The sequence below is a fragment of the Cyprinodon variegatus genome, unplaced genomic scaffold (assembly GCF_000732505.1).
Source record: "Cyprinodon variegatus isolate N-32 unplaced genomic scaffold, C_variegatus-1.0 Scaffold9, whole genome shotgun sequence".
NCBI lineage: Eukaryota > Metazoa > Chordata > Actinopteri > Cyprinodontiformes > Cyprinodontidae > Cyprinodon > Cyprinodon variegatus.
Window position 1 is genome coordinate 2,023,342 of NW_015150462.1, and position 19,232 is coordinate 2,042,573.

At 39.5% G+C, this 19,232-nt stretch overlaps 4 protein-coding genes across 6 annotated transcripts in view; 2 read left to right on the forward strand and 2 right to left on the reverse strand.

Annotated features, from left to right (window-relative positions):
- Nucleotides 1-1,215, reverse strand: part of LOC107086960 (gap junction beta-6 protein-like) — a 5,773-nt gene extending 4,558 nt beyond the window's left edge. The window contains exons 1-3 of one of the 3 annotated variants that reach the window (XM_015378279.1): nt 1,146-1,215; nt 994-1,048; nt 361-532 (exon numbers count right to left, since the gene is read on the reverse strand). In XM_015378279.1, coding sequence (XP_015233765.1) covers nt 361-531 — 171 coding nt within the window. In that variant the 5' untranslated portion in view covers nt 532; nt 994-1,048; nt 1,146-1,215. The other 2 variants (XM_015378269.1, XM_015378287.1) reach the window with 2 other exon arrangements.
- A 3,899-nt stretch (nt 1,216-5,114) lies between these two features.
- On the forward strand, nt 5,115-9,034 carry sap18 (Sin3A associated protein 18kDa). Its single transcript, XM_015378308.1, has 4 exons — nt 5,115-5,269; nt 8,367-8,476; nt 8,557-8,679; nt 8,763-9,034. The coding sequence occupies exons 1-4, from the start codon at nt 5,198-5,200 to the stop codon at nt 8,917-8,919; spliced, it is 462 nt and encodes a 153-aa protein (XP_015233794.1). The 5' UTR covers nt 5,115-5,197; the 3' UTR covers nt 8,920-9,034.
- Nucleotides 9,035-9,703: 669 nt separating this feature from the next.
- LOC107086951 (chromosome unknown open reading frame, human C14orf166) lies at nt 9,704-12,551 on the forward strand. The gene is made up of 8 exons (XM_015378260.1): nt 9,704-9,904; nt 10,246-10,370; nt 10,447-10,546; nt 11,385-11,468; nt 11,542-11,630; nt 11,857-11,925; nt 12,004-12,052; nt 12,146-12,551. Exons 1-8 carry the CDS (start codon nt 9,844-9,846, stop codon nt 12,298-12,300), a joined length of 732 nt encoding a protein of 243 aa, XP_015233746.1. The 5' UTR covers nt 9,704-9,843; the 3' UTR covers nt 12,301-12,551.
- The window catches only part of nid2 (nidogen 2), a 63,420-nt gene continuing 56,599 nt past the window's right edge, over nt 12,412-19,232 (reverse strand). Inside the window, exons 38-43 of the mRNA XM_015377804.1 lie at nt 18,131-18,260; nt 17,886-18,057; nt 16,932-17,089; nt 16,724-16,847; nt 16,539-16,651; nt 12,412-14,012 (exon numbers count right to left, since the gene is read on the reverse strand). Of these exons, the coding sequence (XP_015233290.1) occupies nt 14,002-14,012; nt 16,539-16,651; nt 16,724-16,847; nt 16,932-17,089; nt 17,886-18,057; nt 18,131-18,260 (708 nt within the window). The 3' untranslated portion in view covers nt 12,412-14,001. The remainder of the gene's footprint in view (nt 14,013-16,538; nt 16,652-16,723; nt 16,848-16,931; nt 17,090-17,885; nt 18,058-18,130; nt 18,261-19,232) is intronic.

The following is a 19,232-nucleotide window of genomic DNA, read 5'->3' on the forward strand; positions in this document are numbered from 1 at the left end:
ATAAGATAAACAAACAAAACAATATCAGCTCTGAATATATATATATATTATTAAAAATATCAGTCCTAAAAACATATATTGCTTAATTTAATAACAAAAAAATTCAATTTGATTCAAAAGAACACAAATCTAGAAAAAAAAAAACTTAAATAAAGACAAATGCACCCCCCCAAAAAAGTTTAATCTATGAGAGCAGCAATGTGCATAGAATGTTGACATTTCCATTTCCCAATCCTAAGCAAGAACAGTGCAACAGTGGAAAGGAAAAGTAAAAGACAATGTAAAATTTGTAAAGTATGCACATATAATTGTTCTTTAAAAACCTAAAACAAAATGAGAGTCATTCCTAAGAGACGCTACCTGCAGCGTGTTACAGGTGAAGTCAGACTGCTCGTCACCCCAGACACTCTCCGCAGCTACAACCAGCACCATGACTCGGAAAATAAAGAGCACTGAGAGCCAGATTTTCCCCAAGGAAGTGGAGTGACGGTTTGCACCAACCAGCTGAGCGTACAGAGCCGGCCAAGACATCCTGTACAAAGGAAGAAAAATTCAGCTTAAAAAACAACTCTGCGTTCCACAAAACTGCAGGTTAAACAGAAAAAGGTTTGGTAGTTTGTCAAAAATTTGACTCCAGATTTATTGATGCTGTTGATCAGGATAGTGGACGTGTCCAAGGAGCTCTGTGGGAAAAGATGAAAGCAGGGAAATCCACAGAAACAAAAGCCATCTCTGACAGAGGAAGGGGATGAAAAGGAATGAAAGTGAGAGGAGGAAGGGAGAAGGCCTGCTGCCAGCATTCATGTGAACATCTGATGAACCTCGCAGCCCACTGAAACTGAGACTGTACACCATGTCTATCATTCAAACTAACTTTCCAAAAGTACAGATTTTCTTCAATAGAAAAATATTAAACAGAAAGGAGGAGTTTTTTAGTTTTTTAATTTATTTTCTACAATACTAAACTTCCATAAACATGACTAATTTTCCCACCTTTTTCATAGTGTGTCAGGTTACTGGTTCCAAAGTTGTCCCAATTTAGCTTTTCCTGCAAGATGATTTAAAACCAAAAAAATCAAAAGAATTTACAGGTGACACAATTTATCTGAAGTGAATCAGAATGTGTTCTGCAGAGCCACACAGACCTGAAGCTCCTAAGTCCTCTGCCTGCAACAATGAGGACTTCAGCTGGACGGCTTCCTGAGGTTTCAAAATAAAATTCATCTGGGTTATGTCTCCATCAGCAGCTGTAATTTTGAACAGAGGCAGAGCTGTGAGAGGTGATGCTGGAGTTGCTTACATGCCAAGGAGATAACGTTGCCTTTGGTTTCATGTTTGTGTTGGAGCAGGGATGGATGCAGAAGCTCCAGGACGCCGCCGCTGCCTACCGCTGATCTAGATCCTTCCATTGTATTCCTGTCTGGATGTTTAGGGTCATTATTCTGCTGGAAGGTGAAATTCTGCTGCAGTTTCAAGTGCTTTTTAAACCTCTAGTTTTTCATCCCACACCATGATACTGCCATGAACGTGTTAGGGCAGTCCTAGCATTGTGTGTCCGAGGTATTTTAATCTAAATAGCATTCTACATGCAAGTTGAATAATTAAAGTGAATTACCCCTTGTCCTCCCACGTGTTTACAAACTATAAATGTGTCATTTAAACCGTCCATCCATTTTCCCACTTAGTCCTTGTCAGGGTCGCGGTGGGGCCAGTCTATGGGTGAGAGGCGGGGTACAGGGTGCCACAGAGACACACAACAATTCACACACAACTTAAAGAAGCAAATTAACCAAACAGCCATGTTTTTGAACTGTGGGAGGAAGCCAGAGAGAACCCATGCATGCACAGGGTAAACATGCAAACTTCTTGCAGAAAGATCCCAGGAATCAAACCCAGAACCTTCCTGCTGCAAGGCAGCAGTTCTGCCCACTGCCCCACCATGCAGCCCATCATTTAATCTATGTACTTTCATTACTATTCTGCCTTCAAGGACTGATTTTAAGGAGCCTAAATCACAGCTTTTAGGCAAACAGACTCTTCCGCCTGAGCTGTGGATCTCAGCAGCTCCCCCAGAGTTACCAACACTCCCTGATTTTATATAGTTATTTTATTTTAGATTTTACTGATTGATCTATTTAGAAAGCGACTGTACATATTAATGGACAAACTAATTTCCATCTGAGGTCCCTGGATAATTTAAAATGAAATTAAGGAATTAATTTATTAATGCACTCCTGGTCAGGCCTGTAAGTTTAAATACTTTGACTATTTTCTGGTAAATTCACTCCTGGATATAATTGCTCTTCTTTTCTATTTAAGGTGGACAATTAAGATCCATCTTAAGAAGTAGAAAAAAAGAGCTTTCCTTGGCGGTTAATAAAGTGAAGAAAAACTAATTCAGTAGCTTCTAGAACAGCTGTTAGCATCAATAGCTTAGAATAAGTGTTACCTGTGTGCCATTATCAGTCTGTTACATGATTGTGGTAACATTTATGAAATATGTTATCATGTTTTTGAATGATAAACTGAATTGTCTGAAAATGACTTTACGACGACATTGATTTGCAGTAAGAGCTTCTAAAGAAAGACTATTGCTGTTGTCTTTTCTTCCTGGCCTTAAGTCGACACACATCTTTATGTTACAAAACAGAGAACTGATTATTTTTGTGTTTAGACAGTCAGAAGTATAAAGATTTAATGTTTCTACATCTTTTTAACATTTTGTGTTTTTGACAGTGTGTTAAACCAGATTGTTTTATTTATCACATTATTCAGCGATAAACTAGTTGCATTCTAATGAGCCCAAGCTGCAGTTTGGAGGGTTGAAAGAACAGTATTGCATTGTGGTGTGAAGGTGTGTAGGACGGCGTGTCTGTGTGTGATTGTTGCGACTGTAACTGGACACAGCTAGAGGCTCCGAAGGACTCCTCAGATCTGAATTACGTCTTGGCAGTGGCCAGCGGACGGGACAGTGCTGCTCTCTGTGCTGCTGATGACTGGGACAGATGAGCTTTTCCCACAGTTTGTTGAAGTGTGGGAGCAAAAGCCACTTCCTCCGTTCGCACTACAGATTCTTTCAAAAGATTTCAACGGAAAGAAAATGTGATGCCCTCGAACAAAATGAAATGCAGCCGACTGCTTTCAGAGATCACCTAACTTTTTAGAGCCTAACTTTGACTAGGCCATTCCAGTGCAGCTCTTGCTGTAAGTTAGGACATGATCGCTGATGAAGGTTCTCAGTCATCCAGGTCAAAGTCATTCCGTAAAAATTAAAAAAATATCCACTGGACTTGGTTTTCAAGATTTGAAGACGTTTCGCCACCTCTCCAGGAAGCTTTCTCAATTCAAATGTCTGGATCCGCAGTGAGTTTGAGTCTTATATAGACAATGTTAGGACATGATCCTACTGGAAGATTAACCTTTACCCCATCCTCTGGTCATCCATCTTCCTGTTGACCCGTCAACATGATAGTTTAGGGTTGTTTTTTTTATGTAGGTCAAAAAACTAAATATATTGTAGGTTTGTGGTTTTAACCTGACACAATATCCCTGTCTTAGTGAATGGTATCAGTGTCAGTGTCAGACTAAAAGGGCTTCTGTCTGATGATTCAATCAGAGCAGCAAAGAAAAGCCTGATGGATCGTTTCAGCATGGTCTTTGAGTAGTAATGTGGGAATTAGGGGGAAAGAGGGTGCAGATTGTTAGAGTAGTTCCTGGTCTCTGATCAGCCAGCCAGCGAGAGAACAAAGGGAAGCACTGTCAGGAAGCACACACTTTACTATGGAGTACTGTACAGATGTACACACATCTTTACCAGAATCCTAAACACACGCCTCCTCAGACAGTTTAGTGAGCGAGGGAGGAGTGCAGCATGTGACCAAACAGCAGGTTTCTGCTCTGTGGGTCTTTGCTGTGTGAGAACCTGCAAAATACAGGTAATAGAAAAAACAGTAAAACTGAAACATTAAGAGTTTAAACATTCTGGGTAAGAGAAAAGATTTGCAGAAGCACCAAGAGGTTTTCTGTTGCAGATAAACGTAGGAATCAGGAATAAATGATGGTGAAAAGTCTGATTACTGATCATTATGAGCAAAATCTAAAGGTCATTTAGAAATATTGGGACACATCCTTAATTTACATCTACAACATCTTCTAAAAGTGTTTGTGCTTCTTGAACTTTTCTACAGTTTGTCACAGATTACATACGATGCAACAAGTTCTAAAAAAAAAAAATTGAACATGACTTAAAGTTGTTGCTACAAATAAAAGTGGGAAAAGTGTGGGGTGCACTTTGTTCCCTCTTCCTGACTCAGTTATTCACCTCCAATCACTTCAATCACACCACATCTCTGGGAAAAATGTCTGCTAGCTTTGCTCATCTGAAGACTGGATTTAATTCTTAGAAACAAAACATTGAACTCAAGCTCAGTTTCATTGGGCTAAAAGAACCTGCAAGAAGCATTTTTTATATCTTGACATGTGGGTATTTCACAGACCATTATTAATATAATTATGATTTAAATCCTGTTAGCTATCACTTCCAAACAGCTTGCTACAGATGGAAAATTGAACTTTTAGGGAACTTCAAGGAGACTATAGACCTACTAAAGCTAAACTTCTGTCTCATTTTAGCCTCTTACATATTTTCCATTTCCTATCAACTCTTAAATCCTTATCTGCCCTGCAGTAAAACCTTTTCCCTCAGCATGACGTTGCCACTCCCATGTTTTGCAGATGTTCAACAATGTGCAATGGTAATTTCCCTCCATGTTTAACGTGGCTTTCACATAGTTACTGAATTTTTTTTTTTGACACTTTCCAAAAACAATGACTTTGAGAATATAACAGGAAGTTTTCAAAGTTTATGACATTCTTTTACAGTAAACTGCTAAAATGGCATTCTTCTTGATTTTTCTATGGAATTATTCTGTATAAATCTTTTGATAATGAATCTGAGCAAACCTTCACAGTATATGTTGTTTTTTATTTAATTTACTTCTAACATAGATGAGAAATTAGATGCCTTCTGTAGGTTTTTAGCTGCCTGGGTTTTTTGTCTATAAAATTGTAACCAGCAGGGGGCAGTGATGAGTCATCATCTCCCAAAGTCCGTAGAAGAAGAACCTCATTCACCGCTTTGCTCTGGAAAGAACACGGACCCAGACCTCGTTGTGTGATCACAAAAACATTAATACCAATGGCGCTGGAATCACGGATTACACAAGAAGAAATAAAGAAGGAGCCAGAGAAACCCATCGACCGGGAAAAGGTAAACATCTGGGTTTAACTCCGTAATTCCCTGTAGCTTGTTTACCTTCTCCAATCGGAGCTAACCAGGTTAGCATATGCTGCTACTAGCATCTGCTACTATGAGAGCAAACAGTTATTTGTTACATCAAGTATTTGCAACATATCAGATATTTTTGATTAAAATATTCGCGGGACTAATGCTGCATAACTCAGCGGCTCTGGGAAACAATAAAAGAATAATAACGACGTGCGTCTGTGGCGTTTTAGCTTTGCTAGCTAAGCGCTATTCGGCATGTTCTGTAGAAACACGTTAAGATTGGTTTTATGCACACACAAAAAAATGTCGACTTGTTGTCACATATCGCGATAACGAAGTATTGTTGCGGGTTTCTCTCGCGATTGTAGATCTGTAACGTTTTTTATTATAACGATAATTAAGAGGGGTTTAGTATGCTTGATGATGAAGTTAGCTTCTGAATTAGCTCTGCTGTAAATCGACATTAGCTTTAATCGAAAGAATACGTACCTTTTTTTACGGTGGCCCTGAAGGGTCACCTTAATTCAAAAGTAATTTTGTATTAAGGTGAAAACACAAGAGTACCACAATATACTGATGTTTATAGACAGATGCCTGCCTTTAGTGCATTATTTATGAAGGCCTCAAACACATTTAATGTATAAAAATGAGGAATAACAGCCGATACTAATGAAACATCAATATATCCTGCATCTATTCTCTATCATGGAAACAACTTCATTTCCATCCACGCCTGGCTTCCCTTTAAGCTGCATCAGTGATTATCCTCCTCCACAAGCAGCAAAATCAAATTTTAGAAATTTGTCCCATATGTCATTGACAGCCAGAGTCCATATATTGAACCTTATATTTCAAAAATCATTAATGCACTGGTTTTTATTATTTGTGCTTTAATTTTTGCTGGTTTCTTAAATTTTTATTTGAAGTCTGGGTCCTGTAAGTACTTGGGGATATATTTTATTGCATGTTGCATATCCCACCTTTAAATCTGCAGCTCTCCCTAATTGTGTCTCTGCTCTGCTTAAAAACACATTTATGATCCTGTCTACCAGTAGAAATTAATTTTGAAGATCTTTAGAATCTCTGTTCAATCAGAAAACAACAGATATGTGTTCATTTTAATCTGGAACTCTCAGTAATGGTCCTCTTAGAAGCCCAGCTTTTTTAACTTATAGAAATGTACAATCTGCTGCCATTTTTAGCTAAAAAAGCTCCGTATGTGTAACAAACAGATTTTTCTGTGGCATCTCTAATTTTTTTAACCAGCCAGTCTCATAAAAGTTACTGAAACATATATGGAAGTAGCTGCCGGTTAAAATTCACTGGGTGCTGCTGTGTCTCTCCTCCTCCCCGTAACGACTCTCTACGCAGTGAATATCGACCCCAAATAATATAACGCCCCAAAGCGACAGATCCCATCATATTTCCCCGAGAGGTGGGACTCGGGAGAGCGAGGAAAAAACACGAACTGAAATCGATCTGAACGCAGTTAGCTGCACCAAACCCCAGTTACTGTTCTCTAAAGAAAATCAGTGGAAAGGGGGAAACAAGTGGAAATTATTGGTGGCCCTGTGGTGTTGAGGTTTACGTTGTGACCTGTGTATTAAGGTGACCCTTTGAGGCCACCGTACCTTTGTCCTTATTTCAACATCTAAACATGATGGTTTAGAACTTTGCTGTGTTGCTCTGCATAGGTCACATAATCTTTCTTACATTGTGAAGTGTGAAGCCTTAAGGATAATTATGTAAACATGACGCAATGTTTTCTACCTCTTTTAGGGTCACTTTAAACATTTAAAAGGCCAAAAAATATAAAAATTTCCCAATCTTACCCTTTTTTTTTAATAGATTCTGCTGCCGAGTAATGAACGTATTCTATATTAAACTTAATGTAAAACCTCTAAACATGTGGTATAGTCTTGATGTCGGGCTCTTAATTCAAACATTCTCAGTTCAATTCCTCAAATTTATCTATGAGTAGCTCCATCCAATTTCTCTCTCCCTGTTGAATTACACCACACCATGATGCTGCCACCTCCATGTATTATCATGGGCATGGTGTGCGCCTTGCTGATGGACTATTTCGGGGGTGTTAATTGACAGCTCTGTAAATAGGTGTGAAAGTCAAGCCTCCAGCGGGTCTTATTCTAGGTTTGTTCCGTGTTTAATTACATACATTTTCTGATCAACTCATGTTCTGTTCTCTGACCCTGCTGTAGCTTCCCAGCAGCTGGATGCTTCATCCACTGTGGTGATAGTGTGCCTGTTTGTACATTTTTTTTATGATGTCCCTTTTAATGGTTTTATATGTTCTATTAAATTATAGTCAATCTATACTTAATCTGTATTAACTGACTGATTAATTTTATTTTTAAAGATGGGCTCGATGCAAATGGCAAATAAATTGCTATCAATCAGCTTTTCTGAAAGTTATCGGTAAATTATGACGGCAGTTATCTGTTAACATGTGTCTCTAGCATAACTTACAAATGCACATGTTTGTTTTTTGTTTCTTTTAACTCAAACATGTAAGAACAATTGTGAGTAGTTGGAAGCTATGTCCACCTACCTGGCTAAAATAGGTGTGTTGTAGTAACATGATTTTGCCACTAGAGGACAGTCATGGTCGATGGATTTTCACATGCTCTGAAACAGGGGGTATTCAACTAGATACTTCACGATTTAACGGCAGGGCTGTCTTCTGTCTCATCCACATATTTTATCTTAGAGAGCAAAAAAATGATTGGTCTAAGGTGATTGCAATAGGTCATGAAGAGCTGCAGCGGGGCTGCCAAAGCTGTCCCTAATTTGACCTAAACTACAATAAATGTATGTTACATAAAATGTTGAGTGGTCCGGGTGAAAGCTTGTCAGAATCCAGCCCGGGTGTCCACCAGACCACCAAAATAACCCAAATACCGATTGCACGAGTGTTCTCTATTATAAGGCTTGATTTACTGACTTGTATTTTTAAACTAATTTATTTGCATAGCCTTTTATTTTATTATATTTTTTTTTTTACTTTATCCACAGAGTTGATGTTAAAAGTACTCATACTGGGCTGTCTTGTTTTCTGCAGACTTGTCCACTCCTGCTGCGAGTGTTCACTACCAACAGCGGGCGACACCACAGAGGAGATGAATTTGCTCGGGGCAACGTGCCCTCTAGTGAACTCCAAATATACACCTGGTAGGGATATAAACAATTTTTTGTGTGGTTAAGGCGTCACCGAAGTAGAAGTGTACCTGATGACCTCAAACGTGTTGCAGGATGGATGCTACGTTGAAGGAGTTAACTAGTCTAGTAAAGGAAGTGTATCCAGAAGCCAGGAAAAAGGGAACCCACTTCAGTTTTGCTATAGTCTACCCTGATCCCAGAGTAAAGATGTACAAGTAAGTCCATTTTTCTACAGCTGTGAGCGGATAAGTGGTTAATGTGATAACTATGAAAATAACTGTAAACTGGTTTCTTAAAGGTTGAAAGAAATCGGCAGTACTTTGTCCGGAAGGAAGGGCCCAGATGATGTCCTGACTCTGCAATCTCAGCGTTTCCAGATCGGAGACTACCTGGACATAGCCATCACACCACCAAACAGAGCGCCACCCCTTGGCCCCCGCATGAGGCCCTTCTGAATGCAAATCTGTGTTCTGATAAAGTGATGGATCTGTATTTCATGTTCTCTTTTTATCTTGATTTGTTTTCCTTCATTTTATGAAACCTTATGTTTAATAAAACTGTTTTTTTTTTTCCAAATAAAGTCTCTATTTACTGACTTTTGTTTTTTTGTAAAATAGCCTCTGAGATAAAAAAAACTAGATTTATGTTGATAAAAATACCTTATTCATTATTTCACTACTAGTCATGTTTGATAAATAAGTTTTTACATTTTCACATATTTAAAAGTCTACCCTGAACTTTAAGTTATAACAACGGCTTTAGATATGATACATCTTCAATGGAGTATTGGGGTTGTTCTCATTAAACAAATAGTGAAAATTATTTATTTTTATTTTTTTTACCTTTTTGTAGGTAACTATATTTATTATCTGGGATTGAAAAAAAAAAAAAAAACAATCCCTTTTCCAAGATAAATTATAAAATAATTAAAGAAGATTAACGCTGTTGCTCACACTTTCAGCCAGTAAAAGTAATTCTGAAAGTTAATCAGAATTGTTAAGATATTGTATTGGTCGAACTTCAAACCACATTAATGTAAAACAAAAAGTCCTCACAAATATAGTAGAAATGAGGGAAATTAAACGTTAAAAAAATAAAGCTTACGGAAGTCAAAGTTTTGAGAGGCTGTTAATTAAAAGATTTTAAGTCAATCATATTTTAAACAAAATTCGGGAGAAATTATTTTTAACCTCAGGAAAACAAAATAACCAGCATTAGTTTGCATTAATTGGCAGTGAAGCTTTTACTTTGAAAGGGTAACTTGAAACCAGCTGGGTCCGAAGTGCGCATGCGCATTGTCAAACACGGTGCTAGCAGTACAGTGTTTCAAGCGTCTGATAGGAAAAGCGGAGGTTTTAGCACCAAGTTTTTATAGTGAAATGTTTCGCAGAAAACTTACTGCCCTTGACTATCACGACCCCAACGGATTTGACTGCTCAGGTGAGGAAAAATAGAATAAACTAACCGGTTTCGTTCAGCTTTCCTCGTAGCTAGCTAACTGGTAGACGTATTCTCAGCACGTTCACTATAATATATAGGAGACCGTGAAGTGCCAGACTAAAAATAGCAATATATTGGGGGTATTTTAAGCTTTTATTTCAGTTAACTGGAACTTAAAGTATATTTACCGATAGAATCTGTATATTAGGTCAGTAAAGTTTGCTGTTTTTATTAAAATAAATAAAGTTAATCTAAATTCACCAGCCAGATGTGTTTAGGTTAATTTCTTGCTGAATAATAACCTGCTCAGATCGAGCTAACTGCTTGTCATACCTGCTCAGATGAAACCCAGTTCAGGAACTGTTTGGTGTGGCTGGAGGACCAGAAGATCCGACATTATAAGATTGAGGACAGAGGTAACCTAAGGAACATCCCCAGCTCAGATTGGCCCAAAGCCTACGAGAAGGTGAGGAAGCTGCTGTTTGATGGACTTTCTGGACACCATGATCTGTGTTTGAGCTTTCTGCTTTGTGTTTTTGTAGTACCTGAAGGATCTGAACTGTCCCTTTGGAGTTCAAGAGAAGAAAGAAGCTCTGGACTGGCTGCTGGGCCTGGCTGTACGCTATGAATATGGAGACAATGGTAAGTCATTCAGATGGTAATGCATACTGATTTGTATGGAGGAGAACTAGGGCCACTGGGAGAAAAAAAAAAAAGTGAACTGATTTTTACATTTTCAGTTTAATATGGGGAAAAAGTCAGAATTCTGACATTTTTCTCAGATTAAACTGAAATAAAATTTTAAAATCAGTTAACTTTTATAATTTTTTCAGTGGCCCTAATCCTCTTCCGTAGATTTGGATAATTTTCCCTTTGATTTTATTTTCAGCAAAGACTTTCTTTTGGGATATTTTGTTATCAATAACCATTTTTTTTAAAGTGAAATACTTTGAAAGCTCAACATGTATTCTGTTAAGACCAACACAGAGGAGATTTCTGTTAAAATGTTTTAAGGGTGCAAATCTCAGGGAACCTCACCCACTGCATGATGAGCTTTCCTTTACTGAACGTAAACCCAAATCCCTCTCCAATTGTGTCAACAGCTAAAGTAATAATACAATAAAAGAAAAAAATCACAATCCTTTGTATTTTGTGCATAACTTTATTTTAAACAGATGTAAACAATTTTAATTTTGAATCCTCTGCACATATTTCTGTTGTCTCTGTTCTGTGTTGCATTGTCTGTTATGGGCAATTAATTGCGAACAGTACTTAAACTTTACTTTTATTGGACTTAATTGGGGTGACCACCTTCCCCCATAAAAGTAATTTTTGAATTGAAAATGTTAAGTTTTGAATGCACAATAAATGGTTTTCTACATTTAGTGCCCTTTAGTGTTAATAAAAATAATGCCCACTAGGTGGAGTGGTAGTATAGCGAATGGTAGGTTAAATTAGAGCTTTATTTTCTTTTGTGCAGTTGATAAATATAAGAACTGCCCGCCTCTGGCCACGTCCGGTAACAGCGATAAGGTCGCCGTGGATCCTCTAGTGAACCTTGACAGTAAGTAAAGCCTTCCTCCTGTAGATTTTTTCCTCCATTGCTCCATTTTAATCCATTTTCTTTATTCTTTCAGGTAATTCTCCAGATTTTAAAGCGGGAGTTACAGCCTTGGCCAATATCCTTAAGATACAACGGCATGACGATTACCTGGTCATGCTCAAGGTGGGTGTGTGTTATGTTATCTGCATAACCTCTGGAGTACTTCCTTAATAGTGGGTGCGTTCCAACCATATACTTTAATATGCTTCATTAGGATGAAATGAGCTGGAGTTGAAGCAGAATGTTTGGTGTTCCTGTGTATTAAACTGCTTTACTCTAAAACACCTTCATGAAATCCATCAGAACTGCAGGGCTCTCTAATCGGTGTCAATCTTGCTGCCGTTTACAGGCCATTCGGATTCTAATCCAGGAGAGACTTTCACCAGAGGCCATAGCTAAAGCCAGCCAGAACAAAGAGGTGAGAAGAAGACACATTAAATTAAATCCCAGAGTCATATTTGAATTCTGCTTAAAAATGTCCCGCATCTCTCTGCAGGGTGTTCCGGTTACTTTAGACAAACACATTCTCGGTTTCGACACTGGCGGTGAGGGAGGATAAATGACATGGTTTTGTTTTAAACATGCATCCTGAAGAGGTCGCCCAGCTTGGTAACAAAGTTCCTCCTCTCTCCTCGCAGACGCCACCCTGAACGAAGCAGCTCAGATCTTACGCCTGCTGCACATTGAGGAGCTGCGGGAGCTCCAGACTAAGATCAACGAGGCCATCGTCGCCGTTCAGGCCATCATAGCCGACCCCAAGACGGACCACCGGCTGGGCAAGGTCGGCAGATGAGAGAGGGCGATGGAAGAGAGTCGCTGGAGGGAGCTGAGGACCGAGCAGCAGGAGTTTTCAAGTTGATTCTCAGAGAAAAGGGCCTTATTCTTTCTTCTAGTTTTTTTTTTCTTTTTTTTTTTTTTACAGCTGTTGCATGATGTGGGCCAGTTTGGTTGAACTTGAAGCAATGGCCCAAGCCTCAGATGCAAATACAAACCTTCTTTTTGAAGGTAGGAGAGGCCTGTAGAAAAACTACATGTAGTTGTGTTAAAAAAAAAAGTAATTTCCTCAAAGACTGAGGAACTTTTGAAGGCTGTTCTGAGCTATTTAATTTTTATTTTGTTCCTGTCGATGAAATAAAGGTTAATTTTGAAATGAATCATACCACAGATCACACTTTGACTGGAAGGCAATCATAGAAAAAAAAAAAACCCGGTATCAAATCACATTTTATTGATATAAATATCACATCTCGTTAACAAGAAAAGGTTTAAAATGTGAAAATATTCAGCAAATTAACAGGACTGTAGCTGCTGCAATCCGACCGGTTTCATCCCAGACAAAACAGATTTGCTTTTGGCAGTGAGTTAAAAAAAAAAACATTCTTATTTGCACCATTTTATGTTACAACTTCTTGGACAGAAAGAGAAAAAAATCTGTTTCTTACAGCTAACGCAAGGAAATATGTCCTGATGAAACCAACGCTTCTTGCAGTTTAACACCTACTGGCTCTAAATCCATATTAATACTGCTGAGTTCAATTTAAGATTAATAAGATCACACAAATGTCTGTGAAATGAAAACTGAGTGAAACTCGCTCCCACTGGACAGTATAAAAGCATCAGCTTCAGCTTATTTCCTGTCTTTAAGCTAAAGGTGGACTTATTGACCTAAAGAGTTGATGCATATGACTTATTTTAAATGATTCCTCAGGCCATGTACAGTGCTTGAATGCTACGAGTGGGCCTCCCATCTTTAAATACCCCCGTTGGCCAGGTCATGTGACCTGGAAGAACATCATATAGTCATGGAGTCATGGCTTTTGCTCTATTTTTTTGACTACTGGTCATGGCTGAGGCAATGAAAAAGTTTAAACCTTCTGAGGAGGATAAAAAGAGAAAACATGAAGGGATGTGCCTGCGGAAAAAGGAATCGATTTTTGAAATGAGTTTGTTCGTTGGCGCAGGCTGGATGTAAAACCGATTCTCTTTCATCAGCTTTATTATTAGACTGGTAAGTTAACACTTTGCTCCTAGTATACAGTCATATGTCTTTGTTGTTATTTTCAATGTTTAGTAGAAGCAAAATACAGGCAGTTACAGGTCCAGCGCCCCTAGTGGCCAAAAGTTAAACAGTGTGTCTTTAAATCGGTGGCCTTTCCAAATAACGGCGAGAGATGGTCGTTTTGAGGCGGCGCTTTATCTGAATCCTACTTTTAAAAATCCTGGATTGTCCCTTTAAGTGGTAGGAACACCACACACATGGTGGAGCTTCTAAATTGTTTTACAGCTGTGATAAAAAACAAATTAACAATTAAAAAAAAAGTAGAAAAAAATGAGGTATAAAACAAATTTACAAAACATTTACTTTGGGTTATATTTTGTGGGTGAGGATGGGGGTAGGGGGGGTCTGCCTCCTGATCTGCTCCCATGTTAAGGCAGTCTGTGATGGGCTCCCATGACTAAAGCACCAAATGACTGTGCGGCTCCTGATCCGTTGTTAGTGGCTACCTGAAAAAACAAACAAAGAACACCTTTTTTTATTTCTGTGACAGTCAGAGGAGGAGATTTGCCTTCCTGTGTGAATCCAGCTGTTTTTAATGACAGAACAAACACATAAAGCCCTGAGAGTTTTCTCTGTGTTCACGTCTTCAACTGTGACGACTTTTAAAGCCTCTTCCATCCGCCTCCCAAACCCCTAACAAGTGTGCCTCAGAGCTGTCATCGGCCGTCTTTGAAGGGAGGCCCCGACTACAGAGACGAGCACCCCCGATCATTGCGTCGAGATTCTCTGGCCGGGACATCTGCCAGGGCGCCGCTTTGAGGATTATCCTGTACTTAAAGGGGCCACGTCGCACTTTGAAGGTGTTTTAAAAACACAGCTTTGAAAGGAGCCGTGGACATCAGAGACCCAAAGTACAGGCAGAGGGGTCGTCAGCCGCTGTGTAATCATCAGTCTGTGGCTCGTGCACGGTGAGTCAGGAGGGTGGCCTCACATGCTTGATGGGTGTTGTCATCTTTACAAATGGTGCCCACCATCGCACTTTTCCCACAAGACCTTAATGGATGGTTATCACAGCTGGGAAAGGATGCGATGACATTCCAGACAAACTGCTGAAACCAAGGTAACGTTCAGTTTTCAGGATCGCAAACTTCTCATAAAACCCAGCAGAAATGGTAATCAGCAATGTTCCAAAATGCTAATATAATTTAGGAAGTTTTTCAACATTCTAATGTGTCTTACTGGGATATATTACATGATAAACATACAAAAAAAGACTACCGTATTGTCAGGAGTATAAGCTGCTACTTTTCCTCCACGCTTTGAACCATGCAGCTTATTGGAAGGTGTGGATTTTCTCTAGATTTTTCCTAATCACCAGAGGAGGAAGTCGAAGTATGAAATGATAGAATAAGGGGCTAGTTTTTATTTAGCCCATGAACATGCTAGTTGCAGGTACGACAGAGAACAAATGTCCCGAATTAAAAGATTTTGAGATGTATTTGCCACATTAAACCTGAAACAAGGAACAGACTGGGCTCAACTCCTGCAGAGCTGAAGCAAAGAGCTCTAGTCACAACCGTGTCCTGAAAGCGCGATCCGTTCTGCGCATGCGCGAATAGATATACATCCGGGTGTCCACAAATAATTTATTATGGTACTAAAACTATTTATTTCTATCCTTAACTCACTAAAGAATGCAAATACACATCTGTAAAAAAATGTTTATGTTGTCATTTATGTTATGTTTATGCTTTTTAAATTTTCTTCGTTAAACTGCTTCTCTGACATCATCAGAAATGCAGTCTGGCAAAATATGATTAAACCAAGTTTATCTGCATTTTAGTTGTATCTTTCTTTAGATTACGCACTGTATAGCACAAGGTTAAAACGAAACGAAAACATAAAACTCAAAAAGACTAGATTTATGTTGAAATCCAAAGCTGAAAAGGTTAGCGCTGGAAGTAGCTTAGGATCCCATTTCCAGTGGAGGTCGGGAAGAGACGACTGATAGTTGTGCTAAAGCAGGGAAACCTCTAAAACCTGCAGGACAGCTGGCCTCGAGGACTGAGATTGGGGATGCCTGGTGTAGTGTACCGGGGGTAACGAGGGGCAATCAGCCTCTCCCAAACACCTCCTGATCAGGAATTGTGTGGTCGATAGAAAATCAAACATGTTTGATTTTCTATCGACCATCGTGAGCAAATCGCTCAGTGGGCAAACAGGGACTCTTCTTCTTCTTCCTTTCAGATGAAAACAGAGAAGCATGGCTGGGGTGCGAGTGAAAGGGAGTTCTTTCTGTAAAATTGAGACTAGTAGCCACGTTTGCCCAGCCATATCTTTGACCAAATACGTCGCCGCCTTTTCTTTTTAGGGCTTTCAGCACAAAATTGCTTAATTGCAAGGCAGCGCGTTTCACTCTAGTGAGCTTCATATTCCTCTTCTACTGGTTTGGCTTCCGGAGTCATCTCACTCCGAGGATGAGTCTGATGTGGTTTTTAGACGTGCAGTGTGAGCGGGTAGACTGGATAAGGGGCGCACATGCATCATGAGCTGTAGCTGCATGCAACGACTGAAAAAAATTGTACCGTGTAAGCCCGGCTTTAGATAGACACAAGATAATAATGGATAGTAAAAGCCTGCTGATACTATATTTAGATCAAAGCATATTTAGGTTAGAATGGCCTACTCAAAGTCCAGAACTACATCTAATTAGGAATCCCTGGAAAGACTTGGTTTTTGATACTTAAAGATGCTTCTTATCCCAAAGGAAGGAACTATGATTGCAATCAAAGGTGGTTCCACACACTGTTGACTCTTGAACACAAAAGTCTGCCACACTTTTCAGATTGTATTTGTAAAAATAAAGCTTTTTTTGGCCCATAATATAAATGCTGCAAAAATAGCACTAATAAGCAAATGGTTGAACATCGAGGAAACAGATCAAATGGTCAACTTTACGATCAGACACATTTTTTTCTGTTTTTTTTGGGAAACTCAATCTATCTGTAAATATGATGTCACCTTTATCTTACCTGGTAGACAATGGCTGGTTGCTATGGTGATACCGTACAGGTGAGAGCGCTGCTCTGGCAGGTATTCATCAGTGAACTTGCTGCTGTCTTTGCTCACAGCGATCACTCCATCCCTGTGGAGAGTCACGGCGATTACTAATCAGAAAGGAACGAATGGCAGCAGGTGGAGAATTAAAGATGGCTACCTCCTCCAGTCGCTGTAGTAGAAGTGGTTGCTGTAGTAGACCATGCTGAAGGGGTAGTTGAGCCCAGAGCTGATCACTCTTCGTCCAGAGCCATTTGGAGAGATGCACTCTAACCGCTTTGTACCTGAAGACAGGATGATTGATGCTGAATCAACTCTGCCTTTATCTACAAAGCGGACTTTGGGGAACCTGGATGTTTGATGTTTACCGGCATCCGCCCAGCAGATCTGTCCAGAGGAGGAGTCGTACGTCAGAGCGTTTGGCAAACCGACCCCGTCAGACACCACCACTCTGCGGCCCTGACCGTCCACGGTGGAGGTCTCGATCTTAGGAGCCTCCCTGTTCCAGTCAGTCCAATATAGACTCCTACAGGGTGGCATGATACAGAACTTTATATGCAGAACGAAATAAATAAAGCTTTCTAAAAACATTTGAAAAATAATTAAATCCCAGTAGACTGTGGCTGAGTGATTAACCACCTCTGATCAGCTCAGAGCCAGGTGGGGATCTTACATATGAGTGCTAATGGAAAACTTGGCTCTCATCCAGAACCCACTCAAACCAAATATGTCAAGGCGATGATGTGAAACACATTTCAAGTTTGATGAGTCATGCTAATACACGACGCTGCATAAGAGCTCATTATTACAATAATTCAGAGGATGGAAAGCAGATGGGATTCCTCCAAGCCTACCAATCAAGAAGCCTGACTAATTTAAAGCAATGGAGGAGCCAAGCAGGAACTTTGTAAAGCATTCTCCAACTCATAAATATCCTTCAGACTCTTATCAAAGAGTCCCTGTTTAGGTTAGATGGCTGGAAACCAGACTCAACAAAACCAATGATGCAAATAATGCATCAGTTTTCCTGCTCTCCACTGGATTGACTCACAGCTGCTTTGAGACCTTGCTGGTTTTAATTAAAAGCTGAACCATGTGGTTTGTCTGATACGTCACTTCGAGTCACAGCAATCCTCTGTGGGAGCTTGTGAGTTGGAGTCAATAAGTGACACCATTAAACCTCCAAATGCGTATTTTAAAACATGGAATTAGTTTTAATTGATAGTTGTTGATACATGCAGACCAGACGCTACTGGTTCATAGTATTTTTTCACCAAACTAAGGCTAAAAGTAAAGTACAGATGGACAAAAAAAAAGCTTACCCAGTGGATGAGACCACTATAATGGCTCTGGGGTTAACCAAGTCCAAGTCAAACAGGGTCCGCCTTCCGCTGCCGTCCAGGTCAGCACTTTCAATCACATCTGTGTTCGAGTCGACCCAGAACATCAACCTGCGTTTGGTGTCCACAGCCAAGCCTTCCGGACTGAAGAGACCTAAAGGGAGAGCGTTTCCTTCCTTAAACCGGCAGATCCAATACGCCATAGAGGACCAGGAATACCCTCCTACCTGTGCTGATGAGTATCTCAGGCTCAGCTCCGGATGCCACAGAAGCTCTGTTTATCGTCCTCGCTGACAAATCCGTCCAATAGACTTTATTTTCTTTGCAGTCATAGGCTATGCCGACAACTATGGAGCCCTGGGAACAGACACACCAATGAACACAGCTCAGAACTTCATCTCTGCTAAAAGAAGCTCCCCTAGAGAGCTTTTACTTTTTAAACCAGTTAAATAACTCGATTAAAATCTCCCAACATTGAAAAATAAAACAAAAAACAGTAAGTCTGCAGTCTATGCAAAAAGAAAATACACACAACACCTAATCAGAAAACATCCCATCAGAGATAAACTTTGACTAGGCCAAGTCTACAACATTGGCTGCAAGTTAGAAACAAAGTAAAGCCCGATTCTAACAGCTCCCACCATACTTGATATCATCTGACAAAATCTAAAGAATTGACGAGTCAGGGCCCGTCTCTCCTTAAATGTTAAATTTTTAAAGGAACCTTTTCTGGAAGGAAGAGAAACATATTTAACAGTTTATTAGATAGGTGAAAAATATTTAATTATTTTTTTGTTAAGGATAAAAACTATATTTATTTATTTATTTATTTATTTAATGCAAGCATCTCTGGTAACTTTTAAATGTTTACATTTACAAATAGAGATCTTTACAGTTTTTAATTTATGCTCCAGTCGCATTTGATCCCATTTATAGATTTTTACTTGTGTGACGCGTTTAAATTGGACAACATGTTCTGTTTAAAATCTTCGTTGAGCAGTTAAAGCTGTAAGGAAGGATTGTGTATTTATGCACTTTCACCGCAGTATTGTTGCAGCCGTGAAACGCCATTTAGTCTCGTCAGTCAAATTCAAAACATCAAAACTTCTAAACAACACCCATTGGTCCAGTCTTAATTATAACTTCATCTAGCAAAGCAGGAAGATACCCTTAACAGACGCTGATCAGTTTGTTCGCTCCATCAGAGCCCTTAAGCTATGACCGTCTTATCAGGCTTTTGCAGGTGAGGACGATCTTAAAGGAATAGTACACCCAAAACATGATTAGCCTTCATTTTCTACTCACCCCCATGCTGAACAACACTCTGGA

Excerpts from the sequence above, each read along its gene's own strand:
- sap18 (XM_015378308.1), top strand. The coding sequence starts at position 5,198 with ATGGCGCTGGAATCACGGATTACACAAGAAGAAATAAAGAAGGAGCCA. Across the intron at positions 5,270-8,366 it reads AACCCATCGACCGGGAAAAG|ACTTGTCCACTCCTGCTGCG; the intron begins GTAAACATCTGG and ends TGTTTTCTGCAG. Across the intron at positions 8,680-8,762 it reads CCCAGAGTAAAGATGTACAA|GTTGAAAGAAATCGGCAGTA; the intron begins GTAAGTCCATTT and ends GGTTTCTTAAAG.
- LOC107086951 (XM_015378260.1), top strand. The coding sequence starts at position 9,844 with ATGTTTCGCAGAAAACTTACTGCCCTTGACTATCACGACCCCAACGGA. Across the intron at positions 10,371-10,446 it reads GGCCCAAAGCCTACGAGAAG|TACCTGAAGGATCTGAACTG; the intron begins GTGAGGAAGCTG and ends GTGTTTTTGTAG. Across the intron at positions 11,926-12,003 it reads AAGCCAGCCAGAACAAAGAG|GGTGTTCCGGTTACTTTAGA; the intron begins GTGAGAAGAAGA and ends ATCTCTCTGCAG.